The 21,835-nt window shown below is 41.0% G+C and overlaps 1 protein-coding gene across 7 annotated transcripts in view; it reads right to left on the reverse strand.

Moving 5' to 3' along the window:
- The window catches only part of LOC147025216 (uncharacterized), a 66,224-nt gene that overhangs the window by 8,657 nt on the left and 35,732 nt on the right, over nucleotides 1-21,835 (reverse strand). For 3 of the 7 annotated variants that reach the window (XM_085885954.1, XM_085885953.1, XM_085885956.1), the window contains 3 exons: nucleotides 12,972-13,400; nucleotides 9,731-9,805; nucleotides 2,481-2,630 (listed from right to left, as the gene is read on the reverse strand). In XM_085885954.1, coding sequence (XP_085742080.1) covers nucleotides 2,481-2,630; nucleotides 9,731-9,805; nucleotides 12,972-13,400 — 654 coding nt within the window. Of the gene's footprint in view, nucleotides 1-2,462; nucleotides 2,631-9,730; nucleotides 9,806-12,971; nucleotides 13,401-21,835 lie in introns of all 7 variants that reach the window. The other 4 variants (XM_085885958.1, XM_085885957.1, XM_085885952.1 and 1 more) reach the window with 2 other exon arrangements.

The raw sequence follows: 21,835 nt of genomic DNA on the forward strand, positions 1-21,835 counted from the left end.
GTGCTTTATTTTACTATTTTTATTTTATTTTTCTCCATTCTCCCCTTTATATTGTGTTTTATGCGTGAAGCAAAAATTTTAACGAAACATGACTAACTTATTCAGTCTGTTCATTTCTTCTTTCATTCTTCTATTCTAACCTTCTCTGGCTGACTGGCACATGCCTGTTTTCTCTTAATACGTTTTCTTTATTGTCACCGTTTTTGTGGTGTTTCAAATTAATGTTGTGTTGTATTTAAATTATTGCTGTTTTTTTTTAAATCCACAATTCCCCTGGATTTCTTGACGAGTTGACATTTTCTAATGAAGCAACTTCCACATCAGTGGTAAAGTCAACGACCACAATTAGCGCATTTGGTTCAAGAACGATGACGATTAAATGTTTCACATATCACCTACTACCAGTATGACGAGGCTCCCTGCCACTATGCTCTGAATGTGAGATGGTGCTTGAATGATCTCTTCCCAGATCGGTGGGTCGGTAGACATGGACCAATTTCTTGGCTACCTCGTTTGCCTGACCTATCCCCCATTGGACGACATTTTATGGGGCTATGACCACAAATGCAATTCATGAAATTATTCAGCAATAACTTCAATAAGTTGAATATATTCAATAAGTTGGAAAATCGGATTGAATGATGTTTTATGAAAGATGGTGGTTATGTTGAAACCTAAAAATTTGCACTGTATTCAGTAAAAAGTTTATGAATGATACTTTCTCGTGTTAAAACCTAAAAATTTGCACTGTATTCAGTAAAACGTTTATGAATGATACTTTCTCGTGTTAAAACCTAAAAATTTGCACTGTATTCAGTAAAAAGTTTATGAATGATACTTTCTCGTGTTGAAACCTAAAAATTTTCACTGTATTCAGTAAAAAGTTTATGAATGATACTTTCTCGTGCAATTTATAGTTTGTTTCTATAATATGTGCATCGAAGGTTATAAAAGTTCAAAGTTGTAAAATAACTTTATGCACACAGTCCATTTGTAAGTTAAAATTTTTACCAACTCGCTCTGTCTGTTATTCCTTTTGCTCATTTCTTTAACTTCATGAAATATAATTAATATTTGTCTTGTATTCTAGGTGTTGTATGATAACTTCACAGCATCTCTAGATGGATACGTCGTGTCCACCATGGGGAAAAAAGGAATTTGAGTCTTCCGGTGTTCAGGTCAAGCACACCATCTTTTCATTGTTTGATTGTATTCTTTCTGAACTGCTTCAGCAATTTTTACCAGAAGCAGTGGACATTTATCAAACCTGCCAGATGATCGGGAAGGAGCAAACATTCATTGGTGAAAATTTGTGAAACAAATAGGAATCACCTTTCCAGAGTGTGAAGCATTCTCATTCCAGGAGAACTGTTTCACTACAATTGACAAAACTTGAGGAGTACTGCAGTAGCTGGAGGTATGTGACACAGAGCTGTTCCCAAATGTGCATGATCTGTTGACATCAATTGCAGTGTGTTTAATTATATCATTGTCTGTTGAACAGCACGGTGTTAGCTTGGTGGTTTGGGTAGCTGGCTTGAGATCTTAGGGTCCTGAGTTCAAGTCCCGTTGGTCACTGAATTAACACCAGGTGGGGGTGACTCAGCCTGTTATCCTTCCGAGGTCGGCAAAATGAGTGCCAGCTCATTACACACGAAGTTGTTTTCTTTACCCAAGAAGAAGAGGAAGATTGTCTGTTGAGAGGCTTTTCTCAACAGTGAAGCATGTGCACACTCCTAACCAAAGGTCTATGTCGTTGTGTAGGCTAAACAAGCTAAGCCTGTTGTCCTTTGAAAGGGATTACACAGAAACTACAAACAAATCCTGACATTGTGTTGAACATATTGCAAAAATTTAAATCATCATAGTTGCTGCCAGATTTAATATTGCATTTTTATGACCTTGATATTTTGTATTGATCGATTCCTCTTGTTAACTTTTAAACAAAAACCAGTTAAAACCTTTTCATTTGACTTTTAATTAATATATTTTACTTTTTGCTTTGTGTTACCAATAAAGTCTATCTTGGTCTGAACAAACGAGGGATATTTATTCAGAAACATATATTTTGAGTATTATTGGATTTTTCAAGGTTTTAAAAGTATCTGATTGGCCAACCTAAAAAAAATTTGAGGCCTTCCCAAAAATCTGCCTTCAGTTATGGCCTTGTCACCAAGACTATTCCTGATTTATGTCTGACAGTAACATTGTTCTAAATCGACAAAATCCCTGATTCACGATGAATTTTCCTCATCAATTCTTGTCTTTATTGGTAGTCTTCAGGACATCATGATCTTCGACCAAACTCTAAAAATACTAAAGCAAAGTGTTGACTTAGGTACATTCGATGAACACAGTCCCAGAAGTAATGTTAAGGAAACAAATTAAAAATAGACATACTCATTTTCTGACAATCGAGATTAATTATTGTAAAGAAATTCAGATTTCAACACATGTTTTACCATTTTGTAGCTTTTCACCTTCCAGTGTGCCATTTCCAGGCTCGCCGTTGAATTGCTGCGATGGCCTTTTGTTTCTCTGCATTCTCGCAAACACCAAGACTGTTGCAGCAATCATCAGCACCAATATCGGCACCCCAATACAAATTGCTATTATGTATTTGCCACTGCCTAAAACAAAAAAAGTTTTTTTTCCATTATTTTCATCATTCATTATTCATCCAGAGTAAAATCCACATCCATGTTTTGTTCATCTAATTATTTTCATTAACATTTTCATAAATCAGGTCGATTTTATCAGTGTTAAAGAACTACTAGCCAAACACACGCTCCGCGCGAAGTTTCTAAAGTGAAGGTTCGTTAGGATGTCAATATATCCAGTGTTCAAAATGTGATTTATAGAATTTCTTTATATACAATGCTTCTTGTTACATTTTTTGTGTCAAATGCACCTTCTGAGGTAGTCAGCATGTGCAGAAGAGGGTTTTACATTGCAGACGCTGTTTTCTCGGAGTGGCATTACGCCTCTCAGTGATGACATCACACGTCGCCATGCAAACGAATGTAAAAATTAGAAAATCGCCAAAAAATTCCCAAACCTCTCCGTCTGGCGCGATTTCACATAGCCTATGCTGTACATTAGACCACAGAGCACCCGCATGCCGAAAGTGGCGACAATCCGTCCGGCAGTTTCGGAGGAGATACGTCCACAAAATATGGCTTAGTGTATTAATATAATAATGAAAATCCCTCAGAGTGTTGGTAAAGATGGGGAACTTTGACAAATGTCGCAGTATATATTGGTGTACATACTGTATATCTATTATAGAAAGTTAGCCACTTATGTCTGTTGTTTGTGTTATTTGTACTCAAAAACTTCTGGACGAAATGAGTTGAAACTTGGTGGTTGTACTCGGGGTGCAACCAGGAATGTTTCTGGTGGATAAAAAACAACAACAACAACAACAACAAATAGACCCAATTGTTTTGGTGCAAGTGGAGATTCTCTGTGTAACAGCACATAAACTCTTACTGTGTCAGTTATGTCATTAGTATAGAGTATACACTGATGAGCCAAAACATATAACCACTGACAGGTGAAGTGAATAACATTGATTATCTTGTTACAATGGCACCTGTCAAGGGGTGGGATATATTTGGCAGCAAGTGTATAGTTGAAGTTGATGTGTTGGATGCAGGAGAAATGGGCAAGAGTAAAGACCTGAGCGACTTTGACAAGGGCCAAATTGTTATGGCCAGACGACTGGATCAGAGCATCTCTGAAACGGCAAGGCTTGTGGAGTGCTCCTGGTCAGCAGGGGTGAGTACCTACCGACAGTGGTCCGAGGAGGGACAAACCACAAACCAGCGACAGGTTGTTGGGCGCCCAAGGCTCATCGATGTGCGTGGGCAACGAAGGCTATTCCATCTGGTCCGAACTGACAGAAGGTCTACTGTGGCACGTCACAGAAAATTTTAATGGTGGTCACGGGAGGAATGTGTCACAATCCACAGTGCATCGCACCCTGCTGTGTATGGGGCTGCGTAGCCGCAGACCGGTCAGAGTGCCCATGATGACCCCTGTCCACCGTCAAAAGCACCTACAATGGGCACGCGAACGTCGGAACTGGACCATGGAGCAGTGGAAGAAGGTCACCTGGTCCGATGAGTCCCGTTTTCTTTTAGATCACGTGGATGGCCGTGAACTTGTGCACCGTTTACCTGGGGAAGTGATGGCGCCAGGATGCACTGTGGGAAGACGACAAGCGGGTGGAGGGAGTGTGATGCTCTGGGCAATGTTCTGCTGGGAAACGCTGGGTCCGGCCATTCATGTGGACGTCAATTTGACACGTGTCACCCACCTCAACATCGTTGCAGACCAAGTACACCCCTTAATGGCAATGGTATTCCCTGATGGCAGTGGCTTCCTTCAGCAGCATAATGCGCCCTGCCACACTGCACACATTGTTCGGGAATGGTTTGAGGAACATGATGAAATGTTCACGGTGTTGCCGTGGCCTCAAAATTCTCCAGATCTCAATCTGATTGAGCATCTGTGGGATGTGCTGGACCGCCAAATCCGATCCACGGCGGCTCCACCTCACAACTTACAGGACTTGAAGGATCTGCTGCTTATGTTTTGGTGCCAGATATCACAGGACACCTTCAAGGGTCTTGTAGGGTCTATGCCTTGGTGGGCCGGCGCTGTTTTGGCGGCACATGGAGGACCAACAGCATATTAGGCAGGTGGTCATGATGTTTTGGCTCATCAGTGTGTGTGTCCAGACAAACTCCCACTCGTTGTCTAAGGGAAATGGGGTATATGCATTGTGTGGGCTGTATTCGGTCTTCTTTCTCCTCCTCTTCAGTATACCCCTCCTGTTCTTCCTTTATTCCTCCTTTAAATCCACATTTATTCATGGCTTGTACACGGTGATTGCCATTTCATTCACTACACAGTGCAATTTGGTTCTCTCTCTTTACGAAATTACCATTTAACATTCTTCAAATATATATCGGTGACAACCCGTGAGTCATAAATTCCCTTTCTTTCTATTATTATATTAACCTTCTCATACAGCATCACAAACAACCACACTCTGAAACGCAGCACCACAAACAACCACAATTCAGACAACGAAGGCGAGAACAACATTCTTGTTTTCCTATGCGCTGGGCAGGAAAACCCGTTAAAGAAGAGGTAGCATCAACTCGGGGGAGGGCCTCAACTCGAAGATGATTGACAGCCAAAGGAGGCATTGGTTGGTGAGCGCACCAATGAGGATGCGCTGTCACAGGTCAAAGGACACCACCACACTCTATCCAAGTCAACCACTACCATTTTCACGTATGGGGTTCAAACACTCCTCCACCTGTTCAGGGTAAGTTTGACAGCTGTCTAGAGTATAACAAAACTAAAACTGTGGCCAACATAGTAGTGGCTGATATGGACGATACAGGATCGCTGCTCGGCCATAGATCGGCCATCCAACTTGGGGGTCAGCCCACCTGATCAACCTGTGCCGTTGCAAATGACCAAGCATCCTAATCAATCAATGGGAGGTGCTCCATGGTGACATATGCAGTCTATTTCCTATTGGCAAATACATCCTCGGTATTGTCGATGAATGGTCCCAATGGCCAGAAGCAATTATCCTGTCATCCACCTCTCCCCAGTTGTCATTAGAGGCCTAACACCTATTTCCCACCCATGGCCTACCACATTAAATTGTATCAGACAATGGACCCCACTTTATCAGTTTCGAGTTCAAACAGTTTTCCAGCATTGATGGAAGAAAAGCATCGAAAAATTACACTTTATTGGTCTCAATGCATCTCAGAGGTAGAAAGTTTTTTTTTCTTCCACCATCTGGATAAAGCTATTTGCACAGAATCCATCAATCACAGGAATTGGCATCAGAAACTCTTCACATTTCTGCTAAATTATCGCACAACACTGCATTGTGACACAGGTGCATCTCCAACAGCACTCCCTTTGGGAAGAGAAGTCCGCACCAACATCCCTCACCTTCCCACTCGGATCAACAATCCAGTACTCCAAAATGCCCTGGACCGAGACTGGGTTATCAAACAAAATGTGGATGTCAAGCAGCATGCTTCAACCCATGACTTACATGTAGGTGATACAGTTCTTCCACAACAACCAAAACACAATAAGCAGAGTACCAGCAATGATCCACAACTTGATACAACAGCAGTGGCAGCAAAGGGGACAGGGGTTTTCTTCAATGAGGTGAACAGAAAATCTTGCACAACATACCACATGTTCCAAGATTTATTGGCAAAGTTCATTCACAGTTGTGGGGAAAAGACGAGGAGACGATTATGTTAGTGATTCCCCTTGGCAAAGTTGGCAAGTGACGCCCCGGGATACGTCCGGAAGCCAGACAACGACATTCAAATACACTTAGAGCACAAAACAGAGAAGCTCAGCAGAGATTTGTTAATCAACAAACGAATGATGAGAGGACGTCAAGGCAGACACAAAATCACCTCCAACATCAGAGAAGATGGCATTCAGCTCTGCACAGACAGCTTGCTGTCTGGTGGGCCTCAAGTATTAATAATAATAATAATAATAATAATAATAATAATAATAATAATAATAATAATAACAAGAATGGTACTTGGTAGAGCACATATCTCTGTCATGCTGAACAGTTTACGTTTTGTATTTCAATGATAGGCTGGATTCAGATCCAGATCTTCACCAAAATCAAATAAATTTGTCCGAGTCCCCAACTCAACCTGTCAACCAAGTTTCATCCGAATCTGTCCTCAACGTTTTGAGATATGCCATAAATCATTTTGGGCCCTTTCCCTCATAGGTGAAGAATCACTTGAAGAATGAAAAAAAAAATTATCGTATCTGGATCCGAATACAGATCTTCACCAAAATAGAATCAATTTGTACAGGTGCTCACGTTTTATGAAGATCTGAGTAAAAATGTGATACATAGGCAATTGACATACAACAAACAAACATACAGACAAATAGAGAGACAGACAGACAGACAGAATAACAGACCAGACCAGCCAATATACTTGTGAATCTTCGATTTCACAAGTACCAAACAGACAAGGCTGAAAACATAACCTCTGGCCACCTTCGGTGGCGGAAGTAAAAATAGGACCGCGTGTCCTGAAGCTCACCTGGATCAGGAGCAAGTCACTCAAACTCCCCGCAGACCCCCTTCGACCCTGATTTTTTTAATGCTGTGAACAAGCTTTAGTACATCATGGGTGATGAAGGTTCTGGTCAAGTTTCATTGAAATTGTGTGTGTAGTTTTGGAGAAGAGAGCAAATACCTACCTGTGGGCAGTCAAAGAATTGCGAGAATTGCTTCACAATACATGTCCCATTCCGGTCCCAATGAATGTAAGGGAGATAAAAATTTGTTTGCATTTAACGCATGTTCGAGCCGATATCGGAACCAATAGGCTGAAGAAGAAAGTCTCTGACCCACTGTGTTTGGGTCTGTTCGGCAAACTTAAAGGAACAACAATTTTTATTTCCCGATATCTTTGACGAGAAAACAATAAAGGCAACTAGGACAAGAAATCGGAGATAAAAATTAGTTTGGTTTAACGCACGCTTGAGCCGATACCAGAACAAAAACGAAGAAGAAGAAACTCTCACCCACCATGTTTCGTTCATTTCTCGGCTTTACTTATTACATATTAAAAATAACCCGATGTATATTCAAGAAGCAAAAAACATGTGTATGGCATATGTGCATATATAATACATCATGGTTATACACCTAGAATCATTCCAATTGCACTGGACTACGGACTAATACCCAGGCCAGCGGCCTGAGGTTTGCGGATCTGCGCTGCAATGGTGGCGCATGATTTTATTGGGGTGGAGTCAGGCCAGCTGTCCAGCTGGTTTGGGATGACCTGGACAGAAGGGTGAAAGCAAAGCAACCTACAAGTGCAACACATTTGTGGGAACTTTTGCAACAGTGTTGGGAAGAACTTTCTGAACAATATTTGATTTCCATTGTGGAAAGAATGCCACGAGTATGTTCGGCTGTTATTTCTGCAAAAGGTGGCTACTTTGATGAGTCAAAAATTTAGATTAAATTTTATTCAACAAAACGATTCCATGTTTTCTTTTTTATCTGCAATTGTTTATTTGTTCTATGCTTTAATTTCAGAGTACATTGAAACATTAAATTGCTTAAATTTCAGTAAAAACTGGAGACCCCTGACTTTTTTGGAACATCATGTTCCAAAACCCCTGACTGGTGGTGTATAATTTGAGAATTGTCTGTTTGCTTGTTTGACTTATGTGCATTGCTGAACTCCTGGACAAAATGAGTTGAAAACTGGTCGTTGACCTTGGAGTGCGCATGTAGAGGATTATCGTGGTAAAAATAATATGTAACCCCGAGGTTCTGGGTGGCGAGAGTGGAAAGGGACACCTGATTTCTCACTTTATCTCTGCCACCGAAGATGGACGGAGGTTATGTTTTCTCCTCTGTCTGTGAGCAGGATATCTCAAAACGTTGTGGACGGATTTGGACGAAACTTGGAAGACATATTGGGTATGTGATAAAGATGATTCAATGATGGTGAAGATTCGAATGCAGATCCGGATCTGAGAAGTTTTTTTTTTTTAAGTAAATCTTCACCATCTAGTAATGGGGCTAATAACAAGTCCATATATTGCACAATATTTCAAAAGGATACGGACGAATTCGGACAAACTTGGTGGACAGATTGGGTGTGTGAGAAGGATGAATTGATTCAATTTTGGTGAAGATCCGAATCCGAATCTATACAGGACAATATTTTAATTTTTTAGTGATTCTTCACCATTGAGAGATCGGGACTAAATGATATGCTGTATTGTACATAGCATGATATTACAAAATGTTGTGGATGAGTTAAGACAAATTTCGGTGGATGAGTTGGTTCGGTGACATGAACAAGCTGATTAGATTTTGGTTCAGATCCAGATCCAGTCTTTCAGTAGGATACAACATGTAAACTGTTCAGCTTGGCGAAGGTTTGCGCCATATCGAGTGCCGTTCTAGTTAACTCCACCACCGCAGGTGAAGGAGGTTATGTTTTCACCCCTTTCTGTCTGTTTGTTTGTTTGTGTGCAGGATATCTCAAAAAGTTGTGAACGGATCCGGAAGAAATTTGGTGGACAGGTTGGGTGTGTGACAAGGAAGAATTAATTTGATTTTGGTGAAGATCCGAATCTGGATCTGGATACGAGAATTATTTAATTTTCAAAGTGATTCTTCACCATTGAGAGATGGGGCCAAAAAGGATATATAGCACGATATCTCAAAAAGTTGGAGACGGATTCGGACGAAACTTGGTGGACAGGTTGGGTGTGTGACAAGGATGAATATATTCGATTTTGGTGAAGATCTGAATCTGGATCTGGATACGAGAATTATTTAATTTTTAAAGTGATTCTTCACCATTTCGAGATGGGCCCAAAAACGATATAGGACTGTACAGCATGATATTTCAAAAATTTATTGGGCCCGATATGTTCTCGTGGATCAGGCATTACGTGGTGGAGATATGTGCTCCACTGAGTGCCCTTCGAGTTGTAAATGTGCCACCTGGGATGTGTTCCTTTACCAATCAGCTTGTAGAATACCACCTGGGAGAAGCGTAGTGCTACATTTACTGGAGAAAATTGAGGTTACACACAAAAGGGAAAGGCAGACATTGCAGTACCCAGTGACTTTGGCTGGTTCACAAAATGCACACACACACACCTTTTGTAATTTCAGTTGTAGCTGCAGCAGTTGCATCATCTCGGGTGGTTGTAGGAGTTTTAGTGGTGGCATCTTCTGTCGTAAAAAAATTGCAGACAAGGCAATAATTTCATGAGATGATGCTGAATATTATTTATAATAATGATAATAATAGTAATAATAAAAAACTAGAAAGCATCTGAAAATGCAAAGCCCGTCCACATCCGCTTTATGTTCGTAATTATTTTTTCTTCCGTATGCTAAACATGATGCAAGACATGATTATAATAATAATCATAATAGTTAAAAAAAACGAAATACAAAAAGATTGATGATTTTTGGCGATGTTGACCTTTTGACCTCAAAAGCAATCGGCCTCAATGACCCAATATGCAAAGCCTGTTTCAATTTCAGGTAAATCATATGAAAATTGACGATTTTGTGACCTTGATCTTTGATCTTGACAGAACACAGGTTCAATTTGATGAATCGGGTCGTTTTGGGTCAATGACACAGTGATATGACAAACATTGATATTTTATGCAACCTTGACCTTTTGATCTGAAAAAAAAACTACAAACAATTGCCTTCGAGCTTTTGATTGGTGAACCAATTCAGTGACCCAACATGCAAACTCTTAAAATTTCAGGTCAATTGGATGAAAATTGACGATTTTATGTGATGTTAACCGTTTTTACCAAATTTTCAACAAAGCTACATCATGAGAATATGGAAAAGAGAAATTAATAATTTGATGACAAAAGCTCAAATGGTAACAACGTTAGGCCTGGACAGACAGACCGACGGACACAGACAGAAGTGATTACAAAACCCTGTCTCCCACTGTGTGGGGGACGGGCTAATTAATAATAATAATCGTAATAAATAGTATTGTTTCACCTTCAATTAAATTATGACAGCTCAGTTTGTTGTTTTGTGCAAGTGTTGTGCAAGACACTATTCACACAAAGGTGTGATTTCCTTTGTTATCGTTATCCAGTTTTATCAAGTCGTGGCTGACTTCTGGTGGCATTCTTGATCAGATTTCTCCAAACATCCCTATCCTGCACTGCTTTCCAAAACTCTGGCAGAGACAGCTTGGTTGAAGCCTTTAACCCATCCATCCAGCACATATATGGTCGTCTGCCTCTTCCTTTTCCATGATCTTCTCGCCAAAAAAAGTCTGCCTCTTACAATATATACAGAAAGATTTTGGGGTATAAATCTCAAATAAGGGTCTTTAGCACATGTAATGATTCACATCCATACACTGCAACTGGAAATGCGAGAGCATTCACCACCCTCATCTTGGTTTGTATTTTCACATCTTTGTATTGGGCTGACAGGATGACCTCGAGGTATGCACATTCACCTCTGAGTTGTCTATTCTGGGTTTGAATCCAGACCCAGTTATATACTGACAACTTGGTGTTTCACAGGCAGGGTGATTCATCGATGTGTGTGCCGTCCCTCGGATGGACTTCAACGGATGTTGCGTCTGCCAGAATTCGTTGGTTGACATTAAAGATCCCACGGTGTCCTTTGTGAAGAGTGGGCGAGCTATCGCCAGCACCCTGAACAAATTGCAAATTCTGCCCTCACCGAAAGAGAGCACTGCATAAGCGGCACTGCCGTGCCATCAGCTAATAATCCTCCCCTGCAGCCTTGTGCTGCATACGAACAAAGATCTTTGGATTTGCAAATCTTTCTTAAACCTGACATTGCTGCTCTCAATGCTCACCATCCATTAATTTCTCCTCCACATTCTCCACTCACTTCAATCTTGGAACCCAGGAAGATGAAACTTTACACAATGTCCACGTGACCATCTCCAAATCTGAACACATCGATCTTCTCAGTTGACAAGATTTTAGTCCTTTTTAGGTTTAAATAAAAAAAACTGCTTTTTAAATTTTGTTCTTCACTGTTTGCAGCAGTTTCATCAAGTCCTCTTTACTTTCTGCCAACAGGGTGGTATCATCACTCATCAGCATATCTCCGGAGTCCGGAGGAAGAGGGTGGGGTGGGGTGGGAGTCCGGATGGAGGGGGTAGGGGTGGGGTGGGAATCCGGAGGGAGGGGGTGTGGTGGAGTGGGGTAGGAGTCCCGAAGGATGGGAAGTGGTGGGGTGTGAGTCCGGAGGTAGGGGGTGGAGTGGGGTGGGAATCCGGAGGGAGGGTGTAGGGAAAGTCTGGATGGAGGGGAAGGGGTGGGGTGGGAATGCGGAAGGAGGGGGTGGGGTGGGAGTCCGGAGGGATGGGAAAGGGTGGGGTGGGGTGGGGTGGGGTGGGAATTCGGAGGAAGGGGGTAGGGTGGGAGTCCGGATGCAGTGAAAGGGGTGGGGTGGGAATCAGGAGGGAGGGGTGGGGTGGAGTGGGGTGGGAGTCTGGAGGGAGGGGATGGGGTGGGGTGAGAGAGAAACTTCAAAAAACGTCTTATATCAGAATCGTTTTGATTTTGTAGGGAAAAGGAAAGAACAATAAGTACAGAGATAATTATTTTATTTATAATTTATTTAATTTTTATATGCAATGTGAAGGTTCATATTAGAGCGAACACACAGAACGTATAACAAGGGGAGCAGAAGACAATAGGGACAGGAGAGGGAAGCACAAAACAGTGGGGAATAGACACATGAGGATATCTGTGGAAGGGAGAGGGGTGGGGTAGGGTACATGGGGTAAACAAGATGGACACCACAGGGACTTTCAGGAAGGAAAGCAGGGAATTTGAAGGAGGTGGGCTTGGGGTGGATAAGCGGAGGTAGAAAAATCATAGTTTTGGATGGGGGAAGATAAGAGATGGTGGGGAACAGCTATTTTGAAGACCTGGAGGGAATAATGGGATTGAAAAGAGTGTGGGAAGAGAAGAGAAGAGAAACCCCCAGAAGGGGGTTTCTGGCGGACCTGCTGAAATATTGGCGGGGGGCGGGGGGGGGAGTGAGGCAGGAGAGAGGAGATGGTAAAAGACAGAAAGACCACCGACCTGCCTGGAGAGAGTGAGAGATATAAATAGTTTTAATGCAATTGTTAAATATACAGAACAATTAACATTGTAACATAATTATCATGGTATTTGTCCTTCTCACCAATTAAGTTATTCTGGTTGTGTGGAGGGATGATCTAACTATTCCATAATCTCGTGATCACAGTTATCAAGTTTATATCTGAAAGCACTTATTTTATCAAACCAAGTGCTGTGTTCCCTTCATCGTTGTTTTTAATGAACAAATCCACATCCCAGGTTAACCCCACATAACTTACCAACCACCTGCAGCCTGGTTCCTCCACCACAAATTCCAAACAATCCATTTCTTGTTTTTATCTTGGTAACACAGAAATAATCTCCAGAGTCATTCACATTGGAATGGAGAATCTCCAGAGTGAATCTTCGTGTTGTCAGGTTCTCATGTTCTTGTGTTTCATGAACAGTTTGATTCACACGGTTAATGTATTCGCCTAATGGAGATTTTCCAGAGAAAACTGTTTTTCCTCCAACTTTGTTGGGACAGTCTTTGTACCAGTACACCACGGGACGATCTGTGGACCTGCTCGTGATGGAGACGTCACAGTGGAACTCGGCCCGTCCATTCACATTGGTGGTGTTTGTGGTTGTTTGTTGGGAAACAGAGAGATCGATAGAAGGTGGTGGAGATTTCTCTGTGCAGACACAATGGTCCTGTCCCAGCATCTCTGGGGTTGGTGTGGGTCAGGAATAAAGTTAAGGTTTTATTGTATTCTCATTCTCCGTTAAATAATTCTCTTCAAACACAAGATAAATGTGACGTAATGAAAATAACGTTGATGATAAATTATACTCTTTGTGCTCTTAATGTTCCTGGCAAGGATGTTGTGTGTTTTAAATGCATTTTAAATCGCTCAGAAAGACCATTGTGTGTTCCCCACAAATAATCAGCCAATTGGGGGTTTGGGGAGGGGGGGGTTGGAGGAGGGGAAGGGGATCAATTGAGTGACAAGTCTAAGCCTCTGAGGGATGTGGTCTTCATAGACTCAGGTAGTAACTATGGTATTTATAAACTCGTCCCCCCCCTTTCCTAGAGTATGCTGCTTGGTTGTTATATTTTCGTTCCTTGGGATGTCCTTGGTGAGAAAAAGATTGTTAACATGAAATATGATGGGTTGGAATTGTACTTTAGACACCTTATTGACAGGTACCCAAATATCGCGTGAAACTCAGAGATTTCTGGGGTATGTTCGCTCAGCAGACTCCTGTCTCAATTTGAATAAACTGTTCGTTCAATATCGAATGTTATTTGAAAGGTTATTCAATAGTTTATCAAAAGTGCATTTCTGACGAATATTCATCCAAACAGTCATAAAATCACAATGATAAATAAAACTCCTTCGAATTTCTCAATCCAATTATAAACTGGAGTTGTTCTGATTATTTATATGGAACCTTAAGTAGTGTTTGATCGATCTTATCTACTGGAGGGATCACTTGGTAAAGTTTGAAAATCAAACTTCATAGCTTGTGATGATTTTTCAGTGCACACATCCAAGGTATTAAGATTACATCATCACACATTTATCCACATCACGAGTCCTCGCAGTTGACTCTCCACTCGATGCAGGATGAAGATTCAGAGTTCACCTACTACACTCTAACCTATGGAGATTCAGAGATCAACTACAACACTTCCCCATGGAGATTCAGAGATCATCCACTACACGCTACCAGTTGGAGATTCAGAGATCACCAACTACAATCCAACCTATGGTGATTCAGAGATAACCAACTACACTTCAACCTATGGGGATTCATAGATCACCTACTACACTTCAACCTATGGTGATTCAGAGATCACCAACTACACTCCAACCTATGGGGATTCATAGATCACCTACTACACTTCAACCTATGGTGATTCAGAGATAACCAACTACTCTCCAACCTATGGGGATTCATAGATCACCTACTACACTTCAACCTATGGTGATTCAGAGATCATCAACTACACTCCAACCTCTGCGGATTCAGAGATCACCAACTACAATCCAACCTATGGTGATTCAGAGATCACCGACTACACTCCAACCTATGGGGATTCAGAAATCAACAACAACACTCTTCCCGATGGAGATTCAGAGATCATCCACTACACTCTACCAATTGGAGATTCAGAGATCACCGACTCCACTCAAACAAACAGAGATTCAGAGATCATCCACTCTACTCTAACCTATGGGGATTCAGAGATCATCCACTATACTCTAACCTATGGGGATTCAGAGATCATCAACTACACTCCAACCTATGGGGATTCAGAGATCACCAACTACACTCCAACCTATGGTGATTCAGAGATCATCAACTCCACTCCAACCAATGGGGATTCAGAGATCATCCACTACACTCTAACCTATGGGGATTCAGAGATCATTCACTATACTCTAACCAATGGGGATTCAGAGATCATCCACTACACTCTAACCTATGGGGATTCAGAGATCATCCACTATACTCTAACCTATGGAGATTCAGAGATCACCAACTACACTCCAACCTATGGGGATTCAGAAATCAACAACAACACTCTTCCCGATGGAGATTCAGAGATCACCGACTCCACTCAAACAAACAGAGATTCAGAGATCATCCACTCTACTCTAACCTATGGGGATTCAGAGATCATCCACTATACTCTAACCTATGGAGATTCAGAAATCACCTAATACACTCTAACCTATGGAGATTCAGAGATCACCAACTATACTCTCACCTGTGGAGATTCAGAGATCATCCACTATACTCTAACCTATGGAGATTCAGAAATCACCTAATACACTCTAACCTATGGAGATTCAGAGATCACCAACTATACTCTCACCTGTGGAGATTCAGAGATCATCCACGACACTCCAACCTATAAAGATTCAGAGATCATCCACTACACTCTAACCTATGGAGATTCAGAGTTCACCTACTACACTCTAACCTATGGTGATTCATACATCACCAACTACACTCCAACCTATGGGGATTCAGAAATCAACAACACTCTTCCCGATGGAGATTCAGAGATCATCCACTACACTCTACCAATTGGAGATTCAGAGATCACCGACTCCACTCAAACAAACAGAGATTCAGAGATCATCCACTCTACTCTAACCTATGGGGATTCAGAGATCATCCACTATACTCTAACCTATGGAGATTCAGAGATCATCAACTACACTCCAACCTATGGGGATTCAGAGATCACCAACTACACTCCAACCTATGGTGATTCAGAGATCAACTACACTCCAACCTATGGTGATTCAGAGATCAACTACACTCCAACCAATGGGGATTCAGAGATCATCCACTACACTCTAACCTATGGGGATTCAGAGATCATCCACTACACTCTAACCTATGGGGATTCAGAGATCATCCACTATACTCTAACCTATGGAGATTCAGAAATCACCTAATACACTCTAACCTATGGAGATTCAGAGATCACCTACTATACTCTCACCTGTGGAGATTCAGAGATCATCCACTATACTCTAACCTATGGAGATTCAGAAATCACCTAATACACTCTAACCTATGGGGATTCAGAGATCACCTACTATACTCTCACCTGTGGAGATTCAGAGATCATCCACTATACTCTAACCTGTGGAGATTCAGAGATCATCCACGACACTCCAACCTATAAAGATTCAGAGATCATCCACTACACTCTAACCTATGGAGATTCAGAGTTCACCTACTACACTCTAACCTATGGTGATTCATACATCACCAACTACACTCTAAGTTTATGGAAACAAGTTGATTTTCACTCAGTTGGAGCACAAAGGACGATTTCAAACCTACCTGGTGTACAGCTCTAAAGTCGATATAGGAATCGCAGTAAAGCACACTTAATAACTTGGAACTGCTGATCCAATCAAAGAAGTAACTTTGACATTGCACAAAATAATTTTAAGTCCTTTTGAGGAATCCAGCATACTGTCATGGCCACCAACTGTGCAGCATCTTACAAACAACCTAGATGTCATATCAGGTGAACTTGCAAGATTTTTGAGCTATCTGTTTACTGGTGGACCAACATCTCAGACCATTAAAGCAAGACACCTAATCTTGTTGATAGGTCAGGATATCTGCAGGGCATCCACCAATGGACAGTGGAAGCTGCCAAAAGCACATACTTATCTGCGTGACACCACAACACTTATTCAGGAGTGCTGGACAAACAACTTATCAACAGACTTGGCCATAACAAGAGCTATTCTTACTCCCTTGAGATTGAAACTGTATGACCTGTTGCTCTGAATAAAGCCTTGAGTCTGTTGTCAACACAAATAATCCCCAATCCCAGTGTGCCTTATGCATTTAATTATGACTTTGATAATTTTAATCAAACTGTCCTGGTCAACAAGAATTATACGGCACATGGAATTGTGATTCAAGATGTTGACGGTCTTCTAAACGCATGCGGAGGTACCAATCCAGACATCCCATCGGTCACGAGAAGTTCTAAACATTCACCGAACGTACACCAAGCTGAAAATCTACCAGAGTGTGATGTCACGTCACTGGAGCCAAAGCTATGGGATCTCCAAGTGGGAATGTGTAAAGTGGTGAAGGAATGCAGAAGGCAAACAAGTTTAATCCATCATGGGTCTTCATTGGATTGCTGAGTAGATCAATTTGTTGAAATATTTTCGACTCATCCTCACTCCTCCACCAGTGTGTATCTGCGACATATTTCCGGTGACAATTTCTGTGGTACTGTGTTTGGCAAGCAAAGAAGTCCAATCCTCTGATCTGAGCAAGAAGCCTTTCATCCTTTTACATTTCTGATATTTTTATGATAGTTTCCCCTCCATAAAATTAAAATCTTGAAGTAGCTTCGTTGTCCATATACCCTTGATCTTTGTCTTTTTACGACCTTCTTTGTTCCAGAATATGCTGTGGGGCTTGAATATATGTTTGGCTCCGTAGGCTGAGGATCTCTTTGAGCTACGTGATGAGCATGATTGTTCAGGAGTTGATTTGGTAGGTTTAGCAAATCTGTTTAGGTTCATTGTAAAACACTGATAATAGTCTCTGTGGTTACCTTGGTTCTCCTCATATTCAATGGGTATTAGTTCACTGGTGTCTTAATCCTTGATGCAAAACCTGGTGGTTGTGCCAGGTACGAGTCGTCAGAGTCGTATTTCATGCAGACGTTGTAGTCTCGTCAGCATATGGTACTTCAGAGAAGAATGTGAAATGTTTACATTTGGAAGCATTGAAGTGAAGCACACAATCTTCTTTCTTTCTAGACTCAAAGTCTTCACTATCCCTCTTTGTCGTCTCCAGGTGATCCATTATTTAGATTCTTTTTTATTTTTTGTATGCTTAGTCAAGGCTCGTCGAAGAGCTAGTACACTGAACAGATCAGGACGTAACACACAAAAGCAGGATGCACGACACACATGTATGGGGTGGAGAAGATACAGAAGGAAGCTCCAAAGGAGGGAAAACTGGAAAATTGGAAGGTGGTGGGATTTGAGTGGGGTTAACGAGGGGAGAAAAGATCATAGTTTTGGCTTGGAAATGATCTGAGATGATGGTGAACAACTGTGTTGAAGTTGACGATATGGAGGGAATAATAAGAATGAAGAGGATGTGGAAGTTAATTCCACAGGCAGGAAAAAAAGGGGAACAAATGAGTGGAGGTGAGCAGTGATGTTGGATTTAGGTAGTTTCACCAGAAGGGGGTTGATGGACCTCATGAGCCCTGCAGAAACTTGAGGTGGGGGGCGGGGGGGGACAAAGCATGGAAAGTGGGTACAAGACAAGAAAGGAGGAGGGAGAATACAGAGACCATAATCGTAATAAGTCCTGTTCATTGGATTGAGAAATTCGATGAAGTGTTTGCTTTGATTATTACCCTCGTCAGAGGAGATGGTGTTTAATGTGGGTCTGTTTGGCTGTTTCTTGACGAAAAACATTTTTTGCCAAGTATGTTGGTCTGCAGCATATTTCTGCCTGTCTGTCTGTCTATCACACTATTTTGGCCACAGTTTTCAAGCAATCGTCCTGAAATTTTTTTGTGTATATGGATGACTGGCCACGGACAGCAATGCTTGCTTTTGGTGAAGATCCGAATCCAGATCCGGATCTGAGAATTTTTTAAGTGATTCTTCAACATAGAGAGAGAGAGGACCCAAAACTATATGTAGCACAATATCTCAAAAGGTTATGGATGGATTCGGACGAAACTTGGTGGACAGGTTGGGAGTGCTCCGAGGAAGAATTGATTCAATTTTCGTGAAGATGTGAATCCAGATCTGGATACGAGAATTATTTAATTTTTAACTGATTCTTCACCATTGAGAGATTGGGCTAAAAACGATACAGCATGATATCTTGAAAAGTTGTGGATGGATTCGGGTAAAAGTTGGTGAACACGTTGGGTGTGTGACAAGGACGAATTGATTCGATTTTGGTGAAGCTCCGAATCCAGATCTGGATAGGAGAATTATTTAATACTAGTAAAGGTGTCCATCTTCGACGGGCGTCACTGGCAACATATGGTAAAAGACAGATAGCATGAATGTATTTTAAACAATATATTATATCATTTTTTTCCATTGATTATCATTCAGGTTTTCCCCTTCGACTGTCCCGCAGTAGCTCCACTTCGATGACATTACCACGTAGTTTAGTGACTACACAACGTGTACCATTCATGAGTTCCGGAGGATCCATAGAGCGCATTAAAATTACAGGGCACCCTACTTTAAAGTAATCCAAAAGGCCGGATCAGTTTCGTCTACATATTCATATGTTGTAGAATTTAGCTGATTCTGAAACTGTTAACAGCATGTCGATCAGATGGTTCTATGATTTTATACGGTAGTGAACAGAAGTACAACTTTAACCTGTACACCACTATGCGGAGACCCGAGATTTTTATGTGCACGTGCTCAATCCCGCACCCACCCGGAAAAGACCCAAGTACACTGTCAGTACTCACCTACACACTAAAACGATGATCATGATTTTGGGTTTAACCGTAAATGACCGGGCGATACTTTGTTGGCAGTTGGTCTGGCTGGGCAGCGGGTATCGGTCGACAAAAATTTCAAAACGGCAACCATGTATAAAAAAAGCAAAGAAATACTTTGTACTTAGTCAGAAAGTCATGGTTTTGTGGAGAAACTATTATATGGACATGGAAAATGCAAATTAGTCAGGTATGAACTCAACTGTTTTCTCCCCAAATGGAGCGTGATTCTATGAGCCGAACTCATCTTAGTAGTCCTCTAAAAAATGGGAAACATTTTTATTTCTTTTTTGTGCAATAATTCCTCCCATTTTGCAAATGGAGTTTTTGAACTGTTTAACTACCATAATCATCAAAACGAATTTTGAGGGGTCTCTTAAGGAAGACAATAATATCATTACTATATATGTCAAAGCTTGTTTCATTTTATGCAGTAACAAAAATCTGATGGTGGAACAAAAAAAGGGGCATGCCGAAATATTAATATAGATTCAAAGTGATTCTTCACCATTGAGAGATAAGGCCAAAAACGATATAGTACTGTATAGCATGATATTTCAAAAATGTAATGGACCCGATATGTTCTCGTGGATCAGGCATCACGTGGTGGAGATATGCGCTGTACCGAGTGCCCTTCCAATTGTTATTGTCATTCCCTTAATATAATTTATACATAATAATTTGCTATTTTGATACATAACTACCCCAAACTTAACTAACCAAAAGTAAATATGAGGGAACGTTTTAACAAGTGGGTAGAGCGAATACAAGTACAGTACAGCAAGTAATAGGAACTGTACAACACGATTATTAGCTTTTGTTTTTTCTCCCAAGCAACACTGGGTCGCCCTCATAGTCCTAAATAAATCAAAAGTAATCTTTTAATATTTCATTTGTACTAGAAACAAGTTGTGAGTGATGTTGAGAGAACATTATTTGCCTGGAAATTGCTGAATTACGCAAATGCCTTCACTTTGTACATCTTCATCATGACATTTGTAATGGTTTGTTCACAATGAGCTCCAAAATTACACAATTGTAAACACAACAAAAATAAGCTTAATGAAATATTTACAATTCATAGGAAATGAACATCAGTTTTATCATACACTTGCTTCTCTCTCTTTCATAAGTCCTTCATAGATGGGCAACTGCCTCCATATTGGAAGACTGCAACAACACACCTATCCATAAGAAAAGTTCCGAAACGATTCCCTTCACATGGAGACCTATCAGCATTCTCCCCATCATAAGTAAAGCACTAATTTCACCTGACCTCAGACTCAATCTCTTCTCCAACTCAATAATCTCTGACAACCCTAGTTTGGCTTCTGAACTGGCCATTCCACTTCAGATATGTTGCTCCTAACAAAGCTGTGGGTGGATACCTTGAATCTAGAACATTCTTTAATGTGGCAGGAAACGCCCTCAAAATGTATGTATATCATATACATGAGGAAAATGCCAGGGGCATAGAAAAAGCCCCTTTATATGGTACTAGACGACCCGTGAACCCGTTGGGTTCTTGTTGTGATAGCGGTTGATAAAAAAACATTTCAAAAAAAGAAAATTTTTAAAAAGGATATCTCCAGCAAACTATACCGCTGAGGTTGCATTGATCAAATACTCCTGAAGAGTATTTGAATGAATCGGGAATTGATTTTTTTAATAATTTTTTTCAATGCCCAATTTGAATGAAACTTGAAACTGCACACCGCAGGACAATGGTGAGTAAGGTGGCCCTAAAATATTTACACTATCATGTACCGTTTTGGCTGTATATTGAGAACATACATACATACAAGATGAGAGTTTTCGTAATACATAGATATGCCATGTGGCAAACTATAAAAAAGAAGGGATATTCCATTGCTTGAGGAAAATGCCAGACGAAAGAAAAAAAAGGCACATTCAAAAAAATCTCGTGTGCATGCTGTACTACCCTACCCATGTGTTCCATGTGAAGACTACTCATGTGTTCTTAGGAGGAACCAAGTAATGCTCGAGAAAAGTTCATATAAAGGGGTGCCAATTTTTTAAACAAATTAATCACACACATGCACATTATCTTGTGGGTTTTCGTTTTCAAGGAACAAAAAAAAAAGT

Source organism: Eptatretus burgeri, chromosome 6, assembly GCF_056783735.1.
Source record: "Eptatretus burgeri isolate ZD-2024b chromosome 6, Ebu_testis_v1, whole genome shotgun sequence".
In the NCBI taxonomy this organism is placed as follows: domain Eukaryota; kingdom Metazoa; phylum Chordata; class Myxini; order Myxiniformes; family Myxinidae; genus Eptatretus; species Eptatretus burgeri.